Below are 23,709 nucleotides of genomic sequence, written 5' to 3' on the forward strand. Positions count from 1 at the left end.
TACACACAAGACTTATTAGTTCTTAAAAATTTCTAAGATTATTGAACTTAACCCAAATTATGTTAGACATACAAGACTCCACGTGTTCTAATTACCCAAATAAACCTAAAAAATCATTTAAGCCATTCGTTCATCTCACTGATTTTCTGACAACTACTACTCCTTATAAAACCCTTTTCTTTTGGGACCCACATTATTATTATGATCTCCAATTTCATGGTATTTTCGTAATTACATCACTGTATCAACTCCATATATTTAACAGCAGATCACAACTCTCATTTTTTTCCTCTCTCCTCTCTTTCTCTCTCCAATTTTCTGCAATTTTGTGAAGATCTGCGTGCAGAGAAAGAAGAAGAAAGAGGAGTAGTATTAGGAGAAAATCAAGCTTTTTTCTCTCTCCTCTTTCACAAAAAAAAAAAAAGTTTTATTTTACAATTTCGCTATTGAAGATGATCTCTCTTCACAGAGCCAATTTCTTGGTAATTTATCATAATCCCATTTCATAAATCTCAATTTTGATAAAAACCCATTTCATAAATCTCAATTTTTATAAATACCCATTTCATAAATCTCAATTTTAATAAATACCCATTTCATAAATCTCAATTTTAATGAATACCCATTTCTTCAATTTCGGATCCGGGTCATTGAATTTTCTGTTTTTTTTGGCAGAGTAACAAACCAGGTGTACCCGGGCAATCAAACGGGTTGACCCGATTTCAGAGTCGAGGTCCGGCGGTGGTTCGGGTTGCGGTGGGCCCATCGAAAGGTCGATCAGGGGAAAACGGCACCGTTTTGACGGAGGAGGTGAAAGAAGGAGCTTCTTCTGCGATTGATTTGAATGATAAATCGACGGTCAGTGGTGGTGGTGTGGAAGACGTGTACGGTGAGGATTCTGCCACGGAGGACCAGCTTGTTACTCCTTGGTCTCTTTCCGTTGCTAGGTAAGAAAAAGTACCTAAAACACAAATCGATAATATCTATGCTTTGTTTGATTTCTTCTTTTAATTGTTTAAAAATGTTTGTTTTACTATTTATTTATTTGTAATTATTTAGTCATACACGTTTTTTCTTTTTTTGTTGTTTGTTTTGGTCAAAATTATGGTTTGGTCATTTTATGATGTTTGATATATTGTCTATATATGCTATGGTGAATCTAATAATTCTATTGTATATGGAGTATTACTTTTTGTAATTGTATAATTGTTTTTTGCATTTATGATATGGGTCTTTATTTATTTATTTTTCTAATTTTTTTTATAATTGTTTTGGTTAGATACTTAGATTTAGCTCAATTATGGTGGATAAAAAGAGAAAGAACAAGAAAGTGCTCCACTTGTGAGGAGTGTCATTTTTTAATTAAGGTGTTGAGGATTTGATTCTTATATCGTGCCACTTTGTTTAAAGCCGAAAGAGGAGAGATCAAGTCCTGTGTATGTTACTGTAGTATTGATGAAAATATACTGCTCGAAGTTACCTAAATGAGAGGGAGGGGGGAGGGGTCCGGAGAGGGGGATAATAATTAGGATTAAATAACTTTGAAAGGCACGAGCGATCTTGCTTGTGCTTCCCTTACACTCGTTTGATGTATGCTATTGTTTTTACCGCATCTCATTCATAATCCCTTGTCTGGTGAATATTTGATGGGACAAATAATGGTATTTGATTTGTAATAAGAATCGCATTGATTTTGTGACTTAAAGTTCTGCAAGAGTGCAAGTACTATGTAATTTCCGTTTTTTGGTCACGTATAGAAGATATCAAGTAATGGAATGTGGAATTTTGGGAATCTTCAATTGGAAAGGCATCTTCCAGGCAAAAAAGGGGCCTTGAGTGATGAATAGCCTTGAGGTTGGTGGGGAGAGATGGCCTAACTTACTAGCTGTTCTTTAAAGTCTGCATGGTATAACCATCACAGAGACAGGAATGTTGACATCTTAAAAAGATATTTCTACTGTGTTTGAGAACTACTTTAATGTGGATTGTTATTACTCTGTAGTATTATTTTGTTTCAAAATTTAATTAGGGAGAATAAAAAAAAAAAAGAAGTTTGAATGTTAGCTTAATTTATTTAATTATTCATTTACTCCTTTTGTTACTCAAAGTTGAAGATGAGGATTAGAAAATGATGTCGGTATGAGGGTTGAATGTGACTTTGTAAATAACAGGTTAGAACTGGGTTGATATGGGGACTAAAGAATCATTAGCTATGTGACTCGCACTCTTCATTTCACCTCAAGTGCCTGCGTTGGACCCTTGACACTTGGACACTTCATTTTAGTTTAAAATTATGAGAATTTTTACTAGGACACGTACCCGTGTCGGATATGGTTTCTTGAGTCCGAGTAACATAGGTCATAAGTTTGTTGTCAAAGAATCCAGATTGTCCTTGATAGATTAATGAATTAATGGATGTAAAGATACTTAGGGTTTCAAAACTTGTTTTATGTCGTTGTAGGCTACACATTTGTAACTATTGTAAGTAAATATTGTACATGCACATTTGTCACGAGGATCTGGTTTTTGGAGTATATATAATGAACCTTATTATTGATCTTTGCTGCAGTGGTTATTCATTGTTGAGGGATCCTCACCACAATAAAGGGCTTGCCTTCACAGAGAAGGAAAGAGATGCTCACTACTTACAGGGTCTTCTTCCCCCTGCCGTTGTTCCTCAACAGCTTCAGGTTAATATTTCAAATGCAATTCCACTGATTATTTCTTTTAGTTTCAAATAGATAGCTCCGTGTATTTTTTTGGAAGTAATCAACGATTGTGATGGTTTTTTAACAATTTGTAGGTGAAGAAAATGATGAATAATATCCGTCAATATCAAGTCCCATTGCAAAAGTACATGGCGATGATGGATCTTCAGGTATATCTTATAGAATGACCAAAAAGGAGTGAACATTTCAATGCTCCCATCATTTTATTTCTTATTTATTTTTAATTTTATGAAGACATGAGAGAAGCATTCCATTTTATGATAAAATGATGTTTCATCTAGTGCAGATAAGCAGATCGCTTGATAACGATTTAGTATGAATATCCTTTGTATATGATTGGTTATTTATGCTTCAATAGGATGAGATTCGGTCAATTTAACTCAACAAATCGCTGAAATTAATGGACAGGATAATGAAATGGTTGATACAAGTATAATTTAATGATATCTGCATTCTCTGCCTTTTGCAGGAAAGGAACGAAAGGCTTTTCTACCGGCTCCTTATTGATAATGTTGAAGAGTTACTCCCAGTGGTCTACACCCCAACTGTTGGCGAAGCCTGTCAGAAGTATGGTAGTATCTTCAGGCAACCTCAGGGTCTCTTTATTAGTTTGAAGGAAAAGTATGTCTTTACCTTGAATTATATTTTATCCTTTTAAGTAAAGTCCTGTTGCAGCATTTAGTTGACAATTGAGTGGGATTTGTACAGGGGAAGAGTCCTAGAAGTGCTGAAGAACTGGCCGGAGAGGCACATCCAAGTTATTGTTGTTACCGATGGTGAGCGGATTTTAGGTCTTGGAGATCTTGGTTGCCAAGTAAGTTATCTCTATCTTTGTTTTACTTTTTTAAAATTTTGTTTTAAATTCATTTACTTTTACTTTATTAAGGGTTGTGCGCATTCTCTTCACAGTTGATGAGCTTTGCTGTAGTTATGAAGATGACTAATAGTAATGGGCTATATCTTTTCAGGGAATGGGGATACCAGTTGGAAAGCTTGCTCTATATACTGCTCTTGGTGGAATTCGTCCATCATCGGTATGTGCTTGCCTGTTCACGTGCCCCATTTTGTTTATTCTGTCTTCTGTTTCTTGGTGAACTGCAGAAATTTCTGAAATGCGGAAATTCATTTGAATTGAAGGGAAGATTTTATATTGCTTTTTTTACTGGCACTTAAATAGCTGTTTAAAATACTGAATTTACTGAAAATTTTTAATGTGGTTTGGGTGGTTCCATACTTCCATGGAGGCCATTTTGCCTTTGTTTTGTAGCTTGGTACTTTTTTGACGTTTTGATTCTTGTTTGTGCACGTGGTTTATGTGCTAGCTAAGTGCCCCTGGCTATATGCATTCAAGTTGCTACTGCACCTTTGAGTGCTTCTTTAAGCCTGTATTAACTACATATCAACGTGCTATGATTTCCCGACTTATTGTGTGTCTTAGAATTTGATGTTTGATGATGTATAAAAGGAACTCAATCAGGTTAAATTCCTAAATGCAATTTCCTCTTTTTGGGTACAAATAAATGTGCAAAGAGAATAGAAAGCTGATATAACAATGCACTTTTTTCAGTGTCTGCCCGTCACTATTGATGTGGGAACAAACAACAAGGCATTGTTGAAAGATGAGTTCTACATTGGACTTCGGCAAAAGAGAGCAACTGGACAGGTGTTTGATTGTTACTCTACGTTATGGAGACGATTTATTTAGTCTGAGTTCTACAAGATATCAAGTCTATTTATTTGTTGATGCAGGAGTATGCTGAACTCATGCATGAATTCATGACTGCTGTAAAGCAAATTTATGGGGAGAAGGTTCTTGTTCAGGTGATATTAAAAGAACTTAATATCTATATTACTGGCTAAAATAATTCTGTGTTTGTTTTTTCCATATGCGTACATCTTTCCTCCATTAATCCTGTGCTTAAATTTGTGCAGTTTGAAGACTTTGCTAACCACAATGCATTCGATCTACTTGCAAAATACGGTAGTACCCACCTTGTGTTCAATGATGACATCCAGGTAATCTTGAGTCAGTCATGTATATCTTCATTAGCTTATCGTTGAGTCCATTTTAACTCTGTTCTCTTATCTGCTGTAGGGGACAGCCTCTGTTGTCCTCTCTGGACTTATTTCAGCACAAAAATTGGTGGGGAAATCATTAGCCGACCAGACTTACTTGTTCCTTGGAGCTGGAGAGGTACATTATAATTGCACATTGTTCAAACTGATGGTATACCTATTGATCTTAAAATTGTGTCTAGGGCTAGCTGTAAAATTGGAAAGAGCCATTCCATGTTTTTCAGCACAAAAAATTTCCAAATTTGGATCTCCTGTGATTTTTTCTTAACAGCCATTTTTATTTTCAGTTATTTTTTCCTACCTAAAAGCAAATCAGCGTATATAAATGGGCTTTATTATTCTGAAAATATTTTCTAGCTTTCTTCGTCATAACCTTTCTGGTAGTTTGGCAAGATTCATTACAAACTCTTGTATTTCCTTTTTCTTTGCTCAAATGTTTCTTGTTTCGTAATCCAGGCTGGCACAGGTATAGCGGAGCTCATAGCTCTTGAAATTTCAAAACAGGTCAGAGTGAAATTCATTTGTTGATAGATATAACTCTTATTGTTTTTCATTGTATTATATTGAATCAATGTACGCTGCTTATTAATGCAGACCAATACACCTGTGGAGGAGGCTCGTAAGAAGATCTGGCTTGTAGATTCTAAGGTTAGAAAAAACATAGAACATGCTGTACTTAATCAATTCTGTTGAATTTTGGTCTTTTTCTGTTTATCTAATGCATGGTATATTACAGGGACTGATAGTCAATGGTCGCAAAGAATCACTGCAACATTTTAAGAAGCCCTGGGCTCATGAGCATGAACCTGTGACAGGACTCCTCAATGCTGTTAAGGTAACTTTCTTCCTATCCTCTCCATTCCAAAATGCCTTTTATGGATGTTCAATAATATGCATTAAATTCTTTTTCCATTTCCCATCCTTCTTGTGAGTAGACCTTGAAGCCCACTGTCTTGATTGGGTCATCGGGAGTTGGAAGGACATTCACCAAGGATGTGGTTGAGGCAATGGCTACATTTAATGAGGTACTGTTTTACATCATTATTTTGTTATCTCCTCTCGGCCCCTTCTCTCCTTGTCCTTGCTCTCTTTATGGAAAGTAATTGCTTTGGAGAAGACCAACTAAATCTTTCATGAGACTTCTATGCAGAGACCTATTATTCTTGCATTGTCTAATCCAACTTCACAATCGGAGTGCACAGCTGAGGAGGCTTATACATGGAGTAAGGTATATAATTAACAAATGCAAAAAAAATTCTTCTTTTTATGTTGATTCTTCCCCTTCATCGTATATGAAATGTGCTCCTTTGTTTTTTTGTTAAGTACTTGGAAATTGAAAAATTGTATGTTCTACAAGTTTTGATATATTTGAAATTTTAATCAATATTAATTATGATCAAATTTTGCAAGTTTGACTAAATAAATATCAGTGGGATGGACTGTTTATGTAGCGACTGAAAAATTATATATTGTTTATGCCTCTGGAGATACGAAAATAACTTGTACTATTCTTCTGCAACTTTAAGGGCCGTGCAATTTTTGCAAGTGGAAGTCCATTTGATCCTGTCGAATATGGAGGGAGAACTTTTACATCTGGACAGGTCCTTACTCTAGGTGACTGGATAATATTGTAAACCCTTATTTTAAAATATGGCCAAGGTTGATTTTGTTTAAATTTTTCTTCAGGCAAATAATGCTTACATCTTCCCTGGATTTGGTCTTGGCTTGATAATCTCTGGTGCTATCCGTGTTCACGATGACATGCTCTTGGCAGCTTGTAAGTATTATCATTTTGTACTACTGATTCTCTCAGCTATGTGAGAAGGTATTCCCACCTTAATTAGTATGACAACTAGATAGGAGGGGAATAGGATGTCAAGTGATCTAGGTATGGTGGTGTGGTTTATATTTGAATAAGTAATTGGGTTTTAGTTCAAGACATAGGCGAATATAATTCCTTGACGAGCCATATAATGGTGGTTAAATTGGTGCCTTTTGCTATCTTATCTTTAAAGGATAAAAAATGTTAGGAGAAGTAGATATAGATCAGAGTATAAGTAGGTGCAGATTTAGTACACACAAAAATAAGGACCAAAATTTGGTGGAACCTGTGTTGCTGGGAATGTGGTTTTGAACCCTATCCTGTAAACCAAATTAGTTCATTCTGGTGTACCCTGCGAGGCTGCAACCTAGACCATACCACAAATCGTTTTGTACTGTGTACCATGTAACATTAAATATAATGGAGGGGGAGTACGCCAAATAGTAGAAACATTGACGGTGATATGATTTATAGATTTAGTACCTATTGCCAGTTGAGCAGAGAGGAGTGATGAAGCATGTTGTGATTTCTTCCAATATAATAGAGCAAATTTTATGGGACTATATATACTTGGGAAATTTTGTTAATACACATCATAATGTTTCCCTATTAAAACATCAGATTAAAGGGTTGCAGCTGCAAGCTGTAAACATATGAATGTATGATTGCAATGATTGAGAGTTTAGATGGGAGGCAATCAGTTACATTGTTTACAACATGTACATTGTTGAGGAGTGGACTCTCTAGAATAAGGGAATTTTGGAATATAAGATTAAATTGAAGTTTGGGAGACCAAGGATCATATGGATTGAGAATTTGAGAGCAATAAAAGAATCTTTAGGGCCCCATATACATCTGAAATAGTATATGTGATTATAATTTGTGGATGGAGAGTAGTTACAGAGTATTTTTTAAGTTGAGGTCATTTATTGTTCAAGTCCTTGCTTATGACACTTTGTTTGTGATGCAGCGGAAGCCCTTGCAGCCCAGGTAACCGAGGAGCATTTTGCCAAGGGTCTTTTGTACCCTCCATTTAGGGACATTAGAAAAATATCAGCACATATTGCAGCCAAGGTGGCAGCTAAAGCATATGAGCTGGGTGAGTTTCTCTTTGTGCTGAAAATCTGTAATTGTAATGCTTGATGTATGGAATTGTACAACTTCATATAACCCATTTTTGATAACTTTCAGGTCTTGCAACAAGGCTACCGCAACCAGAGAATTTAGTGAAGTATGCTGAGAGTTGCATGTACAGCCCTGCCTACAGAAGCTATAGGTGAAACTTTACTTGAGCAGTTTATGGAATACTTTCCCCCTCTTGTTGTTTGTTGAAGCTCATAATTTAGTTTATCGTATGGATTTGTCTGTCACATGTAACGTTTGTGATGTTTGTATTAGACACTTCAACTTTGGGAAAAAAAAGAGGAAAAGTATGATAGAGGTGTAAGTGTTTACACCTCACTTCTCAAAGACTATATAAGTAGATTAGAAGCTAGAATAATTCAGAGAAGTACCGATGATGATGATGATGAAAAGGGCTACAATTATGACGTCGATCTCTTAACTAGGATATTTGTATGCAGAAAAAAGGGGGGAGGGGGAGGGGTGGCAAGTGGGGTGCTATCAGAGTAGTAAATTCTTTTGTGTAATCAGTTAACTAGTGTTATTTCCATGAATTCTTAAGATTAATGTACAACTTTATGGAGTTTAAGTGTGTAGAACCGTACTCGTATCACATTTCTTGATTGATAATGTGCTGAAACTGGTTCATAAATAGTCCGAATAGACCTCGTAGTTTATGGCGGGGAAAAAAGGTCGAGGGTATGATATCTCCCTGGTTATTGCCCTTTGCCCCAGCCTCGCTTCATGAGTTCTAATCTATTTTAGCACCTTTGGGTACAGAATCACCTTTAACAATTTACGAGTAACTACATTTTGTTATAAACGGAACTGCGGGAACAAAAACAGTAAGAACAAAGTTACCGAAAAATAGACTGAGTCGCGGACTATGTCGCTTTCTTTAGAACATTCACGGCACTGCCCTGAAATGGTGCAAGCAGTTCGTACTAAACCGGATGTTCCCCAGGATAAAACAGCCTTTCTCTATTGAAATTATACCGGTGGAACTGCACAAAACCACCGGGCAACTAAACACCCAAAAAGAAAAGAAACTGCTCGAGGGTTTTGTTTTTGTGAGGAAAAATAGAGAGGAGAAGAAGATTGCTGTTCGTATTTTTTGTGTATCAAAAACAGGAAATCAACACGCCTTTTATAGGAAAAATTGCAACGTAACTGCTGCTGTTTAATTAGGCACTAATCACGCAATTAAAACGGTCATAAGTTGAACGTTCAAAACGGTTACAGAAGATTAATGCGTGGCAAAACGTTTAGCAAAAAATCAGGTAAAACGTTTGCATGATTAACGCTCCATTAATCAGTTTTGAATAAAAACGGTCAAATGCAATCAGTCAAAAACGTTTAGCAAAAATCAAGGAACTAATCACGCAATTAGCCTTGTCCAAAAAATAAGTTTATTTAATAAACCCGACCCGACCCAACCCGGCCCGGTTCGGCGCGCGTGTGTGTGATAGATGGTTTACCATATAGGTCCTCCCTCTCCACAAAATGTGGGTAGCCCAAGGGCCACACCCCTTTAGCCCACTCTCTATATTATAAAGAGAGTAAAACTCTCATTTCCCACCAATGTGGGACTTTGAGTTTTTTCACAAAATTCACACACTACACACTTGTTGTTCCAACACATTTTGCTATCAATTATTCCATCTCGAATCCTTATTAAAGCCACAACTCGGGGCACAATCAATCTCTTGAAACCTGAGTATCCGAATTACTCTTAATATCACTCTGCTAATCAACAAAAACTAGATTATCTCTAGTTTGGAACGTAAGTACTAAGAATATTTACGATACCAAAATCCGAGATCTTATATTGCGTGAATCATTGCCTTACAAACCAAAGTACATTAAGCATTCTGTATTTCTGTTGTATCACAAAATATAACACTAAATTATACGAAGTACTTACGTAAACGGTAAAGATGAGAAATCTGAGATTATAATGGAAGTGTCCAATAACGTACCTGGGTTGCTGGCTGGGTAGTATACTAGTATGAGTGAGACAGTAGTTGAATCACGCATAATCTTACGGAGTCACATTACATTCTGTAACTCTAATTTGAAACCCTTTTTGTTTCTATGAAATTATTTTATGAGTTTGTTTTCTTCTTTAATGATTGAAATCAAATTCATACAGTGCACTAGTTCTCATCTTCGTGATTAGAAGGCTTCTTACCGTTGTGAAGAGGTTGCGCCCTAATTATCGGTTTGATGAATTTTAATTAAAAACAAGTTACCTTAATCTTACATGAACGGTTCTCCGAAAATTAGTTTTGTTTAAGCAATTTATAAGGAAATCGTTCTTTTCCTCTTGACAAATCTACACGCGACTATATTCATAATAATTATTGAATGTATCAGCAACGAACTTCTAATAGTACCTATAATTGTGACATTAGCATTGTTTAAGTAATCAGATAAAGTTCTTGATTCAAATCCTATCTATAACACTATATTAGGAATATGTTGCCTACAATAACATTAATGGAATTCTTTTGTGCTCATCCCTTGATCTTGAATGTAAGCCACACGACTTTATCTATAATAGATTAATAATGTAAAACATTCCTTTTGAGAATTAATACCAACAACACTATAAAGTATTCCTCATCTCCCCGGAATTTATTGACACACTGGGTTAAACCCCGTGCAATGCACGGTTGTTTAATATTTTTGACCATAAATATCGTTAGTTGCTTATTAGTAAAAAAATATAATAATTGAATATTAATTATATATTTATCGAGTCGAATCAAATAAGACCCAACATGACTATGCTATGTCTTATATATTGAGAGTAATTTAGAAGATTGTCTCATATTATGAATAGTGTCAAAATTCCAAATGGAACTATAAAAAGGAGCGGAAGGAGTAGTAGCTATTTTTAAAGAAGTCATGCATGTTCTCTTTAATTACCTTATTTTTGTTCAACTAGAATTATTTTTAATGAAATTAAATTATTTTTGCTGAACTTAAATTGTTATTATTGAACATAACTCATTATTGCTGATTAAAATTTAATTTCATTGATTTTACTAGCCCATATATTTGTTCTCTAAAATAATGGTTTTTACTAATTAAACTTATATTTTCTAAACTTGACTTATCTTTGTTGCACTTAACCCATTTAAACCAAATATAAATAGTACTCCGAATTTAATGAGAACAATTTGAATAAGGTAAAGAGAATAAGGCGTAAATGTTGAAATGAATTTAATAACGTTCAAAATGACTTTTTTTTTTTTTTTTTTTTTTTTTTTTTTTTTTTTTTTCTTCTTCTGAAGTACTCCGTATAGACCTATAAATTAAAAAAAAAAAAAAGGGTTTAAAAATTCAATTAGTAGTAATTGATAACTACTTCAATACATCCTACATTAGTCTATTTGTATCTGACTATTAATATTTAATGGAGGGAAATATAATGCATGAATATGTGATTGAATAATGAGTAATTGTCCATATTTGCTCAAGACGATAAGAAAAATTGAAAAGTAGCCTAGTTATTCTTGTTTGTTGATCATTGCTACACAATTTCTATGTTATCCTATGAGTAATAATGACTAATGAGTTATCAGTTAAATAATGTGAATGGAATCAATGGATATGCATATAACAAGCAGTGAGATTAAAATGACCAAAAATGCGAATCACATTGTTTTTTAGACTTTAATTTAGCCGACTCTCCAAAATGTAACCGCGTTTGGACTTCATTTAACCGAATGGACCTAATTTCACAAATTCTTACTCACAAGTCACATGCATGACCATCTGAAATTCATGGAAATTTGGTTTGATTTTAAAAGGGAAAGGAACCATGTGCAAAAGAAGTTTATTTTTCCTTAGGAAAACTTTGTCTGTGTTAGGACGTTTTGGTTTTTTAAAAGACCAACTTATAAAGTTACAACACGCAGAATGTAACTGTAAAATTAAGTAAGAGTAGATGCTTCATTATTGTATATTTTATCATATATATTCACATAAAGTCTTGTTAAATTATTCGTCTCGATATTTATTTTCAAAATATCAATGTGTATAATTTTTACTAATAAGCATTGAAGGTGTTAAATAGTATAAGATGTCCATTGGCTAAATAACAAAGTATGATGTGAACTTATTATTTTAAGCTGATATAATTTGTTGTATTAAAATGTGATGAATTTCTCTTGATCTAAAACTCTAACTTTCTAAGAGTATGATTCTTTCTAATTATGTTAGGACTGAGGAGTACCCAAAAATAGAATTTGATGCATATATTAATTAACACAAAGCCAAACCCCAATTGTAAGCTGATACCCAAAAACATCTCGTCATATTCTAGTCTCTTTCAAACAAAAGAAAGAAAAGAACTTGAAAAACTCCTTATAATAAAGTACTTGTGTCATTGATGTGGTCAGCTTTGCCGCAATTAGCCAATTATAGGCCGTCCAAATAGAAATCAAATAATAGTCCCAAGTGTGTTGGAGTCCAACTACCTGAAAAAACAAATATGGTTTTGCTTCATGTCAAAATTTTCTTAGTTTTGTTGTACATATAAATACATAAAATTCCTTATCTATACAAATTATTGGCATTTATTGTGGTGCAAACAGCTTGAGAATACGGCCACTTCTTAGCAATTGTTGCCTTATCGTTTTGGTGTTTGTAGTGATTGAGGTCATTTCAAGGAGATTGTGACGATAGTTGTCAATCTATGCAATGTTGCAATTGCAGTTATTTAGAATAATTAGTCATAAGGCAGTAATATACTAATATAGACGTGATTTTATTCCAAGTGTGTTATTCAAAATTCACGATTATACAACGCTCAAATCCGTTGTTATAGAGCCACAAAACCATTGAATGAGTGAAAAGAAGCATAGATGTAACACATACAAGTAACTGGATAGTTGAAAATTTCATTTTTTTTTTTTGAATAAAAAGTAGTCATTGCATTAGGTGGGTTGTTGTAGTGGTACAAATTTAAGTGTTGCATTAGAGTAGTATAGGAGCAACAAACCCATTGTATGTATGTATTAGCTCCTTTATCCGTTGCCTTAGACACCCCTACTACGACAACATCAACTAGATTGTTGCATCAGCTCTTACATGCTGTGTTACTTCATCGAAAATATAGTAGTGATTTAAACGAATAAATTAAAGTAATTGGCATGTGTTGTCTAATTTGATATTTGGTGCTTAAGCCGACGCAAACTAACTCTTTTATAAGCACTTTCAAATCATTATATGGTAGTTCCTAAGGAAATTATATTAGCGTAGTTTGTTTTAACCTTTTTTTTACACTAAATCCGGAAAGAGATTAGTATAATGGTAGTCATTAAAATGACTATCATAGAATTTTTCAGGAAAGAGAAATTTGTGTGTGAATAATCTAATATCTTTTTATGGAATTTACAGAACAACCATGGATATTCAAGGAGTTAAAGAAAACCAAATGAATGGAGACATAATCAGAAGGGGGGGGGGGGGGTTAACAACCTTGTAAACACCCCCATTAATTATGGGTGATAAGAGGGGTTTACAAAGGAAGGGGAAGAGAAAAAGTCGTTGGTCTGCTTACGCGCATCCACGCCCAGTCGGGCGAGTTGATACGTAACCTCAACTTGCATGTGCGCCCGATTGGGTGAACAAACCATGAAAACCAACCTTGCATTCTCGCCCAACCGGGCGGGTATTGCCTGACCGGGCAAACAAACGCATCAAAAAACACTTGTACGTGCCCGATCGGACTAAAGTTGTACAACGGTTAGCTATTTTGCCTCTCTTTACTCCAACAACAACCCCAAATTTATTTATGTTCAAGCTACACGTAGTTTAATTGATGAAATATTTCTAGACAAAAAAATTAATACATTGATTCATTGTTTTTTTTTTTTTTTTTTTTTTTTTTTTTTTTTTTTGTGTTCATAAAGGATTAATGAAATTACTATACCATAAATATTTAATACTATATATTTGCTTTTATATAATATTCAATAAAAGTAATTTTAATTCAGCATAAATGAGTTATATAAATTCAACAAAAATAAGTTAATTCAATAAAAATAAAATAAGCTAATTCTTACAACAAAATAAGTCTAAGTAAAAATAATTTTTAATTTGTACAAAAATAGTAACATTAAAAAACAAAAAATTAAATACAATAACTAATTAAAAAAAAATAAGTTTCAATCCGTAAATATAATTTAAATTTAGTAAATATAAGTTTTAAGTTGTTAAATTAATTGAATTTCACTAAAGTTAAAATAAGTTTAGTAAAAATAATAAAATTCTAAATTAATATAGTTTTAGCAAAAATACTTTTATTTAAATATAAATAAGGTGAATAGAATAGGGCCTTTGTATCTACAAGTATTTTCATTTTGTTAGCTTTTTTCACAAAATACCCTTGAGTTATCACTTAATTCACCATATACCCATCAAAAGTTTCAAATTCACCATATACCCATAAGTTTTACGAAAATGTCACCAAGTGCCCTTAAATACTAACGTGTCATTAAGATTAATTATGCCACGTGGCAGCCTTTGATTAGATTTTATTTAACTTATTTAATTAATCAAATAAAAAACTTTAAAAAAATTATTAAAAAATAATAAAAAAAACCACCACCAGCAACCCACCCCGCCCCTAGCCTGCCCTTCCGCTTGCCGGCGCCACCCCTTCCCCTAGCCCTATGTGGGTTCCGTCCCCCCCCCCCTTTCCCTGAATCACCCCGAATTCTCCTGCCCTCTCTCTCCCCCACAAAACCCATTGAAAATCCCCACCCTCGAAAACCCTAGCCGTTAGAGTTTCGAGGGTGGGGGAGGGGTGGTTGGGGGTTCAGGGATGGGGGAGGGGTTTTTAAGGGTTTCAGGTGGCAGGGAGGGGAATTCAGGGTGGGGGGATGGTGGTTGGGGGGGGGGTGGTAGGGGCTAGGAGGGTGGCTTGTGGTGGTGGGTTTTTTTTAATAATTTTCTTAGAGGTGTTTTTTTTTTTTTTTAATTTATAAATTAAATAATTTAAATAAAAACCAATTAGCGGCTTCTAGTGGCACAATTAGTTTTAATGATGAACGGAGTTAATGAAAAGAGCATTTGATGATATTTTCGTAAAACTTGTGAGTATATGATAAATTTGAAAATTTTGATGGATATATAGTGAATTAAGTGATATATCAAGGAAGGGTTCTTCAAAATAGTGTTTCATAGGCAAAAAATAGTCAATTTTCTCTAGAAATTTGACTATTTCCGACCTTTTTCCTTTAGCTTCCTTATATTTTTGTTATTATTTCAATAAATCTACCCTCTTTGAAGGTAGTAAGTACCCCAATAGTGGGTTTGAGTGTAGTAAGTGACCCTATGGTGGACTTTGTTCTAGTTTTGTTTTTGTTTTGTTTGAGTTTAGTATTGTACAAGTTTTTTTATGGGTAAAGATTTGTGCGGGATTGAAAAAGAGGTTAATCCTTCGTTTACAATCAGATGAATCAGTTGAAAAAATTCTTCACAACTACAATAGCAATATAAAAGAGGGTATGAATAATGTATGATTTGTAACAACAATCGTAGCTCTGCTAAAAGGATGTTTTTATTTGATGAAATTGTTATGTATTTATCAAATTTAATCAGGGATATTTCGTGAAAAAACCCTTTTTTTTTTTTTTTTTTTTTTTTTTTTTTTTTTTTGGTGTAAGCCTTTGTATCTATCTATTGAAATCCTAATAGTCATCATAACAAACTCATAACAAGAGTAGGATAGTACAGTTGTCTACTCCTTGTCAAGATTATGTTTAGCTGGTAATATCTATCCATAATTACTCTAATGAGCGTACAAAAGCTGTACAATTGTATCTAATAATTAAACTTACCTCTAATCTTTGATTTCTTTCACTCTAAGACAAATTATATATGATCTCTTACCTTATATAGAGTATATACGCATTGTTTTAAATAAATAAAAACACTACAAGTTGTAACATTTCCTTTTAAAAAGTCTCCAACTCTCCGCATTATCCTTACTTTTTAAAAAACTAACTCTGCATTATCTATGCATTTAACTCACTTACAGCTAATATATTAGAATTACACATTTTTCCTATACCTCATGTTTTATCCTCTCAACAATGACACTTACAATAACAACAATTTTTATACTAATCAAAACTAGATCTCTAAAATATCAATACAAATTTCTCGTTGATAATAATAATAATACTCCCTCCGATTCACAATTATCTTCATATAAATAAATACTACCTCATAAATAATACCCCAAAGTTACAGACAACCATTAACAGAGATAGTATAAATATTCCGTACATCATCGTATGAACACAAAAGAGAAAAGAAAAAGAAAGCAGGCAGGACGTTGGATTCACTCCACACATGACACACACCGCGTTAATTCATTCTCCTCCTTGATCTCTTCTCCTCTCATTTATAATCCTTTTATAACTCCCTTTTTTGGAAACTATTAATCCCCCTTTTTCTTTTTTTCTTCCTCCTATAAATAAATTACAATAACTCACAAAAAACTTCAATCCCACCCAAAAAAAAAAAAACACTCACTATATATTTACTCTTCTTCCATAAATCATAAAATCAAAGTCTAAACTTAAAAATTTTCATCTATTAAATACCCAATTCAAATTATATTCAATCCAATCGACCAAATTTTACAATTATAAATTCATAAATCAAAATCCAATCTCACCATTTTATTTCATTTCATCAACCCAAATTCCAAAAAAAAAAAAAAAAAATTAATTTTTCTTACAACCCCACATGCAAACCCATTTTTTCTAAAAACTTGACACACCCATTTTACTCCGCCATGACAAGGCGGTGTTCTCATTGTTCAAACAACGGTCACAACTCTCGAACATGCCCGACTCGCGGCGGCGCCACCACTAACTCAACCGCCGGAACTTCCGGTTACGGCGGCGCTAGCGGCGGCGGAGGTGGTGGCGGTGGTGGGGTAAGGTTGTTTGGGGTGAGATTAACAGATGGTTCATACATGAAGAAGAGTGCAAGTATGGGAAATCTGTCTTTGTTTCACTCAAATTCATCAGCTGCTGCATCACCAAATAATAATAATGCTAATTCTGCTTCTGATGATCATGGGTATCTTTCTGATGATCCTAATCATGCTTCTTGTTCATCTAATCGTCGTTCTGAGAGGAAAAAAGGTGGGCCCTTTTTGTAGATTTTTAAAATTTGATTATTTGGACTATTTATTAATTTTTTTAGCTTTTTTGGGTGTTTTTTTTATGTTATTTTTGGTTGTGTAATGAGTAAATATTTGTGGATTTTTATGGGTATTTTTTTTTTTTTTTTTTTTTCACACCATTTTATGTGTTTATTTTAAGCATTTAAGTATGATTTTGAGAAATGAGGATAAAGCCAATATGTGTGATGTGGGATTTGAGCAAGTGTAAAATTATTGATTTTTATTTAATATTTTATTTTTTTGTTTTTTGTATGAAAGTTGGTGGATTAGTGATAAATGATGATGGATACAATTGGTTCTGGTTTTGTAGCTTGTTTTTAATTAAATGTACTCCGGATGTTTAATAACTTGAGAATTCCAATTATACTAATGTAATAAACTCATTTAAAGGATATTGCTAAAGTAGCAAACTAGTTAAAGTCCCTTTAGCAAACTAGTTAAAGTCCCGTGCGGATTTCACTAAATTATATACTGAAGTGACATTAATTTAACAATTATATACTTAAGAAAAAAATTATAGTATCCTAATAATCTAATATACTACTTGCTTATTTTTATAGCAAAATTACTGTAATGTAAAATTAAAGTATATACATATAAAAATATTTTGTTTGAGTGTGTATGGAAAAAATATAATTGCTAATGTGGAAGGTGAATATTATTGGCTATAAATACTTTTATGAAGGATAGACTAAAACTAAAAAAAAATAAATATAGTGGAGGGAAAAGTATTATCGATAATTGTTATCACCTTATATGAGCAATTTACATGGTGAGTAAATTGTGTTTGTCATATTCATATGTGGACTGTTATGAAATAGACTAAGAATTCCTTATATGGGCAAAATCATTGTAAACCAGAAAAATTCAACCTGCAATATACAAAATAAAGAGGTAGGAAAATATACGGAAACAATAATTTCATTGATAATTTGTGGGTTATAACACTTGTAGATCTCTTGATTCCTCTCTCCAAAAGGCTAGGGTTTTGATATTTGTTTGTAGTACGGAGCCTTGTCGGTTTATTCCATACTATGGACCTATAATGTTTGGTAGTAGGGAAGAGATGGAGTCTTTTTGACTTATTCCATCTGAGCCTAATTTAACCCTAGAAACGACTCTCTTTATATAGAATATATCTCACACCTAATAATTAACAAAATTTCGGTGTCAACAAATGCCCCCTCGAGACCTGTTGTGGAGATTTGACATCGGATGCAACTTGGTCTCGAAACTTTTCTTGTAGAGTTTGAAAACAAATTTGTGATGCCTCCATTGATTCCACGGAGTTTGAAACTTCGAGATCGGAGATGAAGAGCGAAAATTGTCCTACTGGGCGTGCCAATTTGTAAACCATAAAAATGAACAATTATTTCATTGATAATTTATTAGTACAAATCTCGTAGATCTCTTGACTCCTCTCTCCAAAGGGTTAGGGTTTTGATATTTGTTTGTAGTACGGGGCCTTGTCGGCTTAATCTATACTTGTACCTACAATGTTTGGTAGTAGGGGGGAGATGGGGTCTTTTTGACTTATTCCATCTGAGCCTAATTAAACCCTAGAAACGACTCTCTTTATATAAAATGTCGTTGAGTATTAAACAAGATAGCTATCAAATATTCTACGAGATCTTGAAGATAAATATCTTAACTTTTTGATATTATCTCCTTATTTACATATATCTAACACCTAATAATTAACAAAATTTTGGTGCCAACAATCATATTCAAATTAACAACCAGCCAATGCCAATCTGGAACAACATTGATAACCTTTTTAGTGTTGGGGAATTGTGATCCTTGTGACTCTTGTGAGTGAAGAGAGTACGAGTCCGGGATTATACAATATTACGCAATCCCCTTGTCCAGGAGACCAGGACCATATGATAGTAGTTGAGGGGCGTGATTGCGTGGGCGGATTGTGAGTAAAGGATGTACTGATCCGGGACCATACAATAGTACGTAATCCAGGACCATAGTATAGGTGGGGGGTGAAGAGGATAGAAGTCAGATGTTACACCTGTGTATAGAAACCAAATTTTGGAATTGTGGTGTTGGAAAGGAATGATGGATGGTATATTGGCGAAATGGCTATCAGACCATTTTGGAGAGGGGTGTATAGCGTATTGTTTTGTTATTGTAAATTTTTGATAGGAAGATGTTGGTTGTTGTGCTGTTGAATAGTATGTTAAATTCTCAAGGGAATTAGACATTCATGCTTTTTTGATATCTTAAACATTTGTGGTCCTGGTATTAGAATTTATGGATAGCCACTTTTCCTAATAGAGTAATAGGAGATTAGCTTAGTAGTATGTGTGTTCAAGGTATATTGCTGCATCTGACAGTACAAGCTGAGATGATTTGCTGTATCGAGTCATGTTATTGTGGGGATCCATGTCTCTAGTATTGTTCCATTGATTACTCAGGTTCTTGGGAGGAGTTTTGTAGGTTCTTGGACTAATCAAAGCTTTCTGATCGTAATTGATTGTGTGTGAATTTCTCTTATATGCGGTAATTGTTAATGATACGGATGATAAGGACGTGCTAATGCACTGTAGAAGGACTGTAAGTTTTTAGTCACATAAAAGTTTAAGATTGTTTGAATGCAGTAGTTACAAGGTGCATTTACAACATGTGCTGATATTGAGGCTCTGTTTGTTTAATCAATGTGATGGTGGGTGCGTTTAATTTAATAAATGTTTATATCAGTGTATGTTTCAAGAAGTTGCTGACTGCTGGGTTGTTGCAATGAGCATGGATAATGGTGGCATTACCAACTGCGAAAAAGTAACTTAACATTTCCTGTTTTTATTCTGCTACTACTACACATGAATGGCCTATGACGAAGACTCAGATGTTTTCTGGGTGTCAACTTAGGACTCCTGAACTTTTCATGTGAATGGCCTTGGAGTTGCAACTTGCAAGTGGATTAGAAGGGAGAGTAGGATTGGTGTGTCCTGACTTGGTGTAATTAGTGAAAAGCAAGAGACACTATTGATGAACTAGATTTGATATGTATTTTAGGGTGAGGGAGTAGCTGCTCTTTCTCACCTTGTCCAATATTCACTAGGGAGGGTGGGGGGGTGGAGGGGGAGGGGGAGGTTGGTGTGGGTGGGGATAGATATGAAGTAAGGGTTTCAGGGGCTATTTGCCTTTGGGTTGGGCCCATTGCCTGACATAGGTAGGACAGGCAGTGGCTGGCTTTCCATGTGAAAAAGCGGGGCCTGATTTGTCTCATGTTGTTCCAACATCATGCAGCAATAATGTTTTGAGAATACTTGTGAGGTAATTGGTAGTGTGATAAGGTTGCCTAGCACTACCCTTTTTTCTCCTCAGCTTTGAATGGCCTCACATGCTTTCGTGGACTGGAATTGTTTTTGGCAAACCTTGTTGATGTGTTTTTGTTGGTTTTAGTACCTGTCTTGATGATTGTGCTTTTGTCTTCTGAACTCTGCCGAATTCCTATGCCCTTTTACTATGGACTTGAGGAATGTGTCCATGTCAGGCTGTCAACTATATGGAGTCTACCTAAACTTTGGAAGATTTTTTAATCAGCTGACGAAGCTTTGATCGCCTCTGTTTGTTTGTTTGTTCCCCCTCCCTCCCCCGGTGATTTTTGCTTAAGTTACGTTGTATACGGAGACAAACCATAGATATATGTAAGCTTTTCTGCAAAGATGTTGGTTTTCCTGATTTTGATAATTACGGTTTTCCTAGATGCTAAATTTGTTTGCCTATAATCTTATTGAAGTAATGGTTTCTCCCTGCCCACCTCCTAACTCCATCTATATAGACTTGCTATTTTCATTTCTTGTGAGGAACTGAAATCTGCAGATGTGAACGAACTTCATCATTCCTGTAGTATGAATGAGTTTCATCTCATTATAAAGTTTGGCCTGATATGTAACTTGCTATTTTCTTCTTTTCTTTGTATGGCACTGAAAACTGCAAATGTGGATGATTTTCATCTTATCATATAATTTGGCCTGATATAAAGATTTCTATTATAATACTATTGTAATACTGCTTTCAGGTAAACCATGGACAGAGGAGGAGCATCGTTTATTCTTAATCGGTCTGCAGAAGTTGGGTAAAGGAGATTGGAGAGGGATTGCACGCAGCTATGTGGTGTCGAGGACTCCTACCCAGGTGGCAAGTCATGCTCAGAAGTACTATATTCGACAGAAGAATGCCAGTCATAGAAAGAGGAGATCTAGCCTTTTTGACATGGTTAGTTTTTTTTTTTTTTTTTTTTTTTTTTTTTTTTTTTTTTTTTTTTTAATGCTGCACTGATGGTAATGACATGTATATGACGCCATTTTGTATCTACCTTTCTTTTTTTCTCTTCCCTATACTGTGAATAAATAGAGAATTAAGCTTCATGGATAACATGAATTTTACATGAACAAGCGGCAATATATCGTCTGGTATCTCAATATTAAGTCATGACATTTTTTGCAGCACAGAACAGATGACAAGGATGTAGAACCTTTTTTTATTTTTATTTTTATTTTTTATTTTTTATTTTTTATTTATTTATTATTATTATTTTTTTTAAGAAAAAAATTATGGACTAATATGTTTAAGATGTCTCTTAGATACAAGGAAGTTGGTAAATTTGTAAAAGATAAAATGGTCTCATTGGGATTAACTTGTCATATCTGATAAACATGGGGACATGTAGGATGTGGAGAGATATTTAGGATAGTCAACAGTCAGTGTCTTCTTTGACTGTATATTGTTCATATATGTGTCATTGCCAAATATATGTTCTGAGCCTGCTTACCTTTGACTCTTTAAGAATAGCCATACTCTTTTTTGTTTGTTCTCTTTTCAAAATGTATGTAGTGGTGATTCCAAGGTCCACTTTCTATATTACCCGGCTTTTTCCATCATTGCCCTTTCTATCTCCTTATAAATCCATCAATGCTATCCTGTGTGGACACAACTCTAAATTGTATCTGTGTTCTGTTGGTCTTTGAGTGTTGGACACAGAACATGCAGCCTTCTAGAAGTGTCTTTGCTACCTAGAAACCCACATGTATGAATTGGTTATGCTTAGGTTTTGAAACAACAGTGAGGAATGGGGCCCTATGCTTCGCTTTCAGCTAGTTCAGTAGTTGACAATTTGCTGGCTGACACTATATATTCACCATAGTATCTGTCTAACTACATACTAAGATTGCGAGGCAGTAATAGCCTATTGGTCAGATTTATAACATTCTGTGTGGTATCTTGAAGGTTTTCCCATGTCTGAAAGAGAACAAATCCCCTACTTGCTAAATCGCTCGTGGTTTGCCCCTCTAGCTAATGACTTATTGCACTAAGGGCTGAGGCTTGTTATACACGAGTTGTCTTTATGTTTAGAAGTCTTAAGACTTTATTTTTTAATACTCAATAGTGCCTTGTGTTTAAGGCATATTAGTTTGTTTGAGTTGAATTTGTTTGGGTTTGTAGGGTTCATGAGTGGATGGTTAACAATACTGCTATAATAAAAAACACCCGGTAGTAGAGTTTGCCAATGATAGTACTATATGTGCATAGTTTTAAAATGTTCTTCCACTAACCTTGTTTTAGGCCTTGATTTCCTGGCCACTAATTATTTTAGAAATAATTAGTTTTTTCCAAATTGCAGCTGGATGTACATGCTCATACCCGGAGAATTGTTTTTAAAAGAACTTACTGAACAATTTTGGTCATTTCATCCATATTGTTATGTTTCAGGTAACTGAAGAGCCTGAGACTGTGCCTGAAGAACAGTTACTCCCCCCTCCGCCTGAACCTAGAGAAACCGATAACGCAACCTTACTGCCATCATTAGATCTCTCTCTTAGTACAGAGCCTGAGCCCATGGAAGCCACTTCCACAGAAGAAGTTAAAGCAAATAATGAAACTCAGTCACTCCCAAACAACTTGACACCTTCTGTTCCCGCTTTCTATGTACCCATTCCATATCCACCCTTCTGGACACAACCCACAATCCACCCCGAAGAGGATAAAAATGGTGAAAACTCACAGCAGCATCAGGTCCTAAAGCCCACCCCAGTGCTTCGGAAAGAACCTGTGAATGTTGATGAACTTGTGGGACTGTCTCAACTCAATCTCAGTGAGACTGAAAAGTCCCATGTAGTTCCTCCACAGCTCTCTCTTAATCTTCTTAGTGCTCCATCTCGACAGTCAGCATTTCATGCAAGTGTTCCTGTTAGCAGCTTAGACCTCACTGAAGGAAAGAACAGCGTGATTCAAGCAGTCTAACGGATTTGAAGAGGAGAATCTTTTATCCATCTGTTGGATGTCTTCTGTTCTGTCCGATGTAAACTATCTTTATTGTAGCTGGTAATAGGGTGCTGATAGCAGTTCTTAGCTTTCTGTCTTTGGCTTATGAACCTTTTAGATTAAATTTTATTAGTTGATTTACATTCTTTCTCCCTGTAAGGAAACTAGAATATTTCAATAATTGAGAAAAAAAAAAAAAAGGGGGGGGGGGGGGAAACAAAATGCCCATCTTGTACATCATCTTTGAAGAATCGAGTTTCTCTTGTCGGTTATTGGATATCCTCTCCTTTCTTCCATTGCTGTGATTAATTTTAAGTTATGACCAAATAGTTAGATGTTATCAGGACTAATCACACAATGCTGCAGATTGTGTCATGCATGTCTTCTCATTTTATTTGTTGAAGTCAACTAACAGTTTTGTGGTAAAGAAGGGCATGTTGGCAAAGGATGGATATCATGATGTACCC

At 34.6% G+C, this 23,709-nt stretch overlaps 2 protein-coding genes across 2 annotated transcripts; both read left to right on the forward strand.

The window, feature by feature from the left end:
• Positions 1-247: 247 nt before the first annotated feature.
• On the forward strand, positions 248-8,348 carry LOC110729863 (NADP-dependent malic enzyme-like). The gene is made up of 20 exons (XM_021909652.1): positions 248-482; positions 676-947; positions 2,570-2,690; positions 2,804-2,878; positions 3,199-3,350; positions 3,438-3,543; positions 3,698-3,763; positions 4,297-4,392; positions 4,479-4,550; positions 4,662-4,745; positions 4,825-4,923; positions 5,262-5,309; positions 5,400-5,453; positions 5,542-5,640; positions 5,741-5,830; positions 5,956-6,033; positions 6,332-6,406; positions 6,492-6,582; positions 7,598-7,726; positions 7,819-8,348. Exons 1-20 carry the CDS (start codon positions 453-455, stop codon positions 7,905-7,907), a joined length of 1,926 nt encoding a protein of 641 aa, XP_021765344.1. The 5' UTR covers positions 248-452; the 3' UTR covers positions 7,908-8,348.
• A 7,426-nt stretch (positions 8,349-15,774) lies between these two features.
• Positions 15,775-23,453, forward strand: LOC110729864 (transcription factor MYBS3-like). Its single transcript, XM_021909653.1, has 3 exons — positions 15,775-16,925; positions 21,000-21,196; positions 22,691-23,453. The coding sequence occupies exons 1-3, from the start codon at positions 16,571-16,573 to the stop codon at positions 23,219-23,221; spliced, it is 1,083 nt and encodes a 360-aa protein (XP_021765345.1). The 5' UTR covers positions 15,775-16,570; the 3' UTR covers positions 23,222-23,453.
• The last annotated feature ends 256 nt before the right edge of the window (positions 23,454-23,709 follow it).

This window comes from Chenopodium quinoa, unplaced genomic scaffold (genome assembly GCF_001683475.1).
Source record: "Chenopodium quinoa cultivar QQ74 unplaced genomic scaffold, ASM168347v1, whole genome shotgun sequence".
Lineage (NCBI taxonomy): Eukaryota > Viridiplantae > Streptophyta > Magnoliopsida > Caryophyllales > Amaranthaceae > Chenopodium > Chenopodium quinoa.